The sequence below is a fragment of the Cetorhinus maximus genome, chromosome 12 (genome assembly GCF_964194155.1).
Source record: "Cetorhinus maximus chromosome 12, sCetMax3.hap1.1, whole genome shotgun sequence".
NCBI lineage: Eukaryota > Metazoa > Chordata > Chondrichthyes > Lamniformes > Cetorhinidae > Cetorhinus > Cetorhinus maximus.
Genome location: NC_135890.1, coordinates 25,257,021 through 25,263,020, shown reverse-complemented (window position 1 = coordinate 25,263,020; position 6,000 = coordinate 25,257,021). Strand labels below are relative to the sequence as shown.

The following is a 6,000-nucleotide window of genomic DNA, read 5'->3' as shown; positions in this document are numbered from 1 at the left end:
GATCAAGTGCTTCTGCTACTCAGTGGGAATCCATGACTCATTCACAAGTCTGATGGGTGCTCATGTGGTGAGGATGCTTCATGCTCCTCCCCTAGTGTCAGCTTCCTCTGGTGAGATCTGTACACATGAAGAAAGGGAATTGTTAGGATGGGTTGTGCAGCCAAATGGTTTTGCACACAACAAAAACTTGTATTTATATAGCATCTTTAACATACCAAATAAAATCTGACACTGAGTCACAAAAGGAGATATTGGAGATGATGACCAAAAGTCAAAGAGGTAGGTTTTAAGGAGTGTCTTAAAGGAGGAACAAGAGGAAGAGAGGCTGAGATGTTTCAGGAGGGAATTCCCGTGCATAGTGCCTTGGCAGCTGAAGGCCACCAATGGTGGAATGATTAAAATCAGGGCTGCTCAAGAGGCCAAAATTGGAGAAGTACAGATATCTCAGGAGGTTGTAGAGTTGGAGGAGATTAGAGACATATGGAGGGGTGAGGCTAAGGAAAGATTTGAAAACAAGGATGAGAATTGTAAAATCAAGGTGTTGCTTAAATGGGGACAAATATGGACCAGTGACCACAGGGGTGAATTAGGACAATGGCAAGCCTGGAGTATTAAAGATCCATGTTGAAGATGCTATATAAATGCAAGTTGTTGTTGAGGCAATTGCATTTATCTTTTTACATGTCATTATAGTGCTATCCCCACTGTTACTTGATGGCATTATTTCCAGAATTGACTATTTCAATATCTTGGTCGACCTCATACTTTTCACCCTCTGTAACCTTGAGCTTATCAAAAGCTCCCATGCTCATATCCTAACTTGCACCAAGTCCCATTCACCCATCACTGTGTATTTGTTGACCTACACTGGCCTCCTTGCTGCTCACTATCTCTGTAGCCTCTTCTGGCCCTAAAATCTTGAGTTCTCCGTATTTCTGCAATTCTGGTCCCTTCTATACCTCAGATTTTCTTTGGTTCATCTTTGGCAGACACACCTACAGCTGCCTAAGCCCTACAGTTTCATCCCTAAACCTTTCTGCCTCTCCACCCCACTCTCCACTTTCAAGTCACTTCTTAAAATTTAGCTCTTTTGACCAAACTTTTGGTCACCTGGCCTAATATTTCTCTGTTGGGCTCAGTGTCAAATTTTGCAGGATAGAACAACAACTTGCACTATGTCTTGCCTTTTACATAGTAATACTCCCAAGGCACTGGAGCACTATCAAATAACACCCCTGTAAAGTGCCTTGGGACATTTTTTAAACTATGTTAAAGGTGCTATATAAATGCAAGTTGTTGCTATCTTCCAGTGAAGTGCAGTGGTATGGCAGCTGATTAAAAACATGTTATGCAAATACCAAGGCGCTTATCGGTGCCAATAGACATGGCAAAGAGCCATGCATTTACACAGTAGGTAAAGGTGTAAGCATATTCTGCACATTCAGAGAACAGTTCATGAATGACTTAACGTTTTGGACTGAATTGGATAGGAGAAACGTGCCCGAAGAGACTGCACTCAGGTCGCCCTGGGTAACTTCCTTTTCGAAGCCTATTTGTAACATATTTATTTGCAATGACTGGCATAGTGACTGGGAGACCGTATTATTTTAGTTTGGCAAGAACTACATGTCCCAACATCCAGCGCGCTTGGCAGTTCGCGCTTGTGGGCTGTGCTGTGCTCGAGGTACCATCTCAGACCGTCCTTGGTGGATGGGGCTTTGCAGCTTCGCGAGCCAGTCGCTGCTCTGCCATCCTCCAATAATTCTTCAGCACCAGAGCCCGGGCTCAGGGGCTGCCAGCGTGAGCTATGCGTCGCTGATCAACGCACTTTGCACATAAGACCGTACCTTGTGGCAGGGGAAGAAAATCCTTCTGACGAAAAGAGGTAAGAGTCACAGCTCGGAATCCTAACTCCGGAAATATAGGAATAATGTCAGATTGGCAACAAGGTCAGGTGGTTTCTGTTTTTTCACATCAGAAGGTAATCTTTTTGGGGGAGGACTGAAGATCATCCCTGGCGAGTTGGCTGACTGTTTATCGCAAGGTCCAGTGTGACCCAGAAAATCAAACATCTTCTGGCACCAGAAACTATCTTTCGCGGATCGGCTGACACGGGCAACACCGGCAATGTTGCCAGCTCAGGAGGCAGCCAAAATCTATCACACCAATTACGTGAGGAACTCCAGAGCGATCGGTGTACTCTGGGCGATTTTCACCATTTGTTTTGCTATAGTGAACGTGGTGTGCTTCATCCAGCCTTACTGGATCGGGGATGGGGTGGACACCCCCCAAGCCGGTTACTTCGGGCTCTTCCATTACTGCATCGGCAACGGGCTCTCCCGGGAGTTGACCTGTCGCGGCAGCTTCACCGACTTCTCCACCATTGCGTCCGGGGCTTTCAAAGCCGCGTCTTTCTTCATCGCGATGTCCATGGCGCTCATCATGGGCTGCATCGCCTGCTTCGTCCTCTTCTTCTTCTGTAACACGGCTACCGTCTACAAAATCTGCGGCTGGGTGCAACTTACATCTGGTGAGTCAACAGGGGGAGAATTCAGCACTTGTTCCTTCTCCATTGCCCCCTCCCACCCCTTAACCCCCCCACCCCTCCCCACCTCCCCATTGGCCACTCCTTAAAAAAAAAGCTTTCTTCTCGATGCAATTTTTTTAAAGATCAACTTTTTCCAGGGACTGCGAGTTTCTGCAGAGATAAGGGACCGATCCTCTCGAAGTCGATGTATGTCTGATAGGTTTGAGATATTCTCAGCGGGTCTTTTGGTTGTGTGGTCAAACTCTGATGGTGTTTCAACAGGAGAACACGTTTAAAGTGTTGCTGTTAATAGACAAGGGGCTCGTCTCACGGATCACAATAATACATCCGGTTTTTAAAATAATAGTTGCCAATGTATTTATCTGCGTGATTCTGAAATAAAGATGCGTTTTATAGGGTTCTTGTCAGTTGTCGTTCCACATCTCCATCACCTTTTTAGCCAGCCATCATGCATCGCTAAAACAAATGTCGAAGGTTTTATTATCCCGCATTATTCATTTTGGGTTACTGTACATTTGCAACAGAAATAATGAAACTCCTTTCTGTGATAATGTACGGGACAGAATGGACAGCTTTGATCAATTGAGTGATTCCCCATTTGTAATTTTCAGGATAAAATTCGGACGAATTTTCATGTGACTCTTGTGTAGTGGGAACCCATGGATGACAGGCTTTTCCCCAGGGCTTTTATTTTATAGACCTTTGAAGTTCTGGCAGCTTTAAAAACGCGGGCCCCGTGTACTGATGTGTGGGGGCTTTTAAGCAGCTGAGTTGACTATGAGTCGATTACAGGTCCAGCCATTCCAGGGGCAGGTTTCCGAACAATGCTTTAGAGCGGGAAATGTTTCCAACTCAACCAAGTGTTCAACCCTTTCACCTTTGCTTTTTAAAATGGGTTCGGATTACCTAAATGTAGCTATCTAAAGTAACTTAACCTTACTGGAAAGCGAAGATTTATATCACGTGGCAGTTACCTTCAATGGAACAACTGGTGGTTTAATTTAAACTTGATTGTGTTTTAATTCACTACCATATATTTGGAATTTGTTTTTGTGTCAGATATTGAAAACAAATAATCAACTTTCAAACTTCATTTAATTGACACGTTTTTCTGCAATGGAAAGGGCATTCAAAGAGACGTGAGCTGCTGCGGCTCCAGCACTACCTCAGGTGGTGACTCTGGTGAAATAAAAACAGAAAACGCTGGGAATATTCAACAGGTCTGGGGGCATCAATTGAAGGAGAAACAGTTAATATTTCAGGTCGGTTACTTCTTGCCAAGCGTCAAAACGTCTGACGAAAGGTCATCGACCTGAAACGTTTGTTTCCCTCTCCATGGATGCTGCCAGACCCAGTGAGTATTTGCATCCTTTCCCGTTTTTATTTCAGAGTCCCGGCATCCTCAGCATTTTTACTTGTATATTGGTGACCCCTGTCCGTTGATTACTGAATGATAATGAGTCTGCATTTAGTCCATGATGCCATGTACAGAGTGGGATGCTGTAATCCGGAATCCACACAAACACTTTCGAAAAGAATCTAATTTAACATGCTGGAGAATACAGAGGCTCACCCCATGTTTTTGTGAGAAAAATACAATTCAAAGATAGTAACAACTACTGTGTTACGAGGTCTCCATTATAGGAGCGTGGCTGGTCTAGGGCGGTGGCCAGGTAATAGTATTTATAAGTTAAAACAGTGAAGATTAAAGCATTGCAGAGAAAGCATGTATTGTAAATAATTTAATAAGAAGGTATTAAAATTCTGGGATAAATACTGATATAATCAAAAATTACCATAATTTAACGTAGAGTATTGATATAGTTATCATAGCAGATGTTATTCAGTATGAGTCCGTAAGTAGTAGCTTTACTTTACTCCAATAATTTATTCGTTGGTATCCCAGAATATTTAATGAATGCTTGATCTAGCTATCTTATGTAGGATCATCAGCATTCTGGTGACAAATGAAATTATAATTGTCATATAGATGAAAAATTAAAGTATAACATACATGCTATAGTGGATCATTTCTGTTTTTGTTACCTTTGAGGAAGATAGTTTTTAACCTAATTTGATCTTCAGAGTTCTGTCTCATTCTAATTTTATGGCCATTGTTTTACCCACATGAAATAGTTACATTTAGAAAAATCCTACAAGAAAGATTATAGAAGGATTACATTGCATAATAAATGAAAAGCAAGGATCAATTCCCACAGCTTCTGTGTCACTGTTGACTTGAAAGGGCATTGTTTTGTAGATACATGCTGAAAGTGTAACCATGCACGTCTCTTCAGAATAATGTGGACTAATATCAGTTTGCTTCAACTACGTATATGCCATGCAGTATTAACTTGTGTATAGGAGGCATCATACGAATGAGACTAAAGCTTGGTTGATTCCCCCTATTTCAACTATGCTGTCTGCTTTGATTGATCCTCTTTATAGACTGCAGATGACTTATGTTAAATATCTAAAGAGATTGAAGGTGGCAGCTGGGTCAGATTATTACCGAAGGGAATGAGATCACTTTAGCAGCATTCAGGAACTAATGGGAAAATCTTTCAAAACAATTGCTGAAAAATAAAATTAGGTTGCCATTTGAAATTTAAAGCAAGATAATACAACTCTTTTAATATTTGCCATTTGAAATTTGGTAATGACAGGTTATTTTATTTATTAATCGTAACCTTATGTTCTTTTGGAGCACAAATATTTAGACAAATTATCCATTAAGGTAAAAATACATTGGGTTTAGATGTCTAGGATTTTTAGAAGATCCAATTGGCTAGCATCTTGCAAGCTACTGTGGAGGTCCTTCCATCAAGCTGAAGGCAGATTTCCTCATGTAGTTTACATGTAAATTTGGAGGAGGGGATGATAGCTGCTGAAAGAGTATATGAATACTCATCCATACTTCCAGGGTTATTGGGAATCAAAAAACAGGTTTTCTCCTTCAAGTCTCATCAGTAGCCAAGCTGGTTAGTTAATCATCTGAAATGCCTTGGACAATTGTAAACCTACCTGACTCTGACACCAGATAACCAAGTCTTTCACAGAGTGAGTTCTAATCTCCCACTCGTATGAGTGGCCATTCAAGGTCTCAAAAACGTCAGTCACATAATTTATGAGAGTAAGTTAGTCTGTGCTTGTTCCCTTCATTTTTTGAGCTCTCTTGCAGATGACCCTGAAGATACCACTTATTCCATTGTGCTGTGCGTTTGATTAAATCATTCATTCATACCTGACTGCATAGAGGAGCACTGTTACATATTCTCTATCAGTTGCTGCAGGCTACTCATGACAACTGCAAAGGATACCATAAAGGTCTTCTGCTCTTGTGTTAACTCTTGTCTGAAGGCAGACCTAATATCAAACTAATAACCAGTTAGCAGATATTCGACACAAAATATAACAGATATATGAAATAAACACATGGACTTACATGAATC

At 41.5% G+C, this 6,000-nt stretch overlaps 1 protein-coding gene across 1 annotated transcript in view; it reads left to right on the top strand.

Annotated features, from left to right (window-relative positions):
* Positions 1 to 1,849: 1,849 nt before the first annotated feature.
* Positions 1,850 to 6,000, top strand: part of lhfpl3 (LHFPL tetraspan subfamily member 3) — a 332,577-nt gene continuing 328,426 nt past the window's right edge. The window contains exon 1 of the mRNA XM_078553212.1: positions 1,850 to 2,530. Within this exon, the coding sequence (XP_078409338.1) occupies positions 2,128 to 2,530 (403 nt within the window). The 5' untranslated portion in view covers positions 1,850 to 2,127. The remainder of the gene's footprint in view (positions 2,531 to 6,000) is intronic.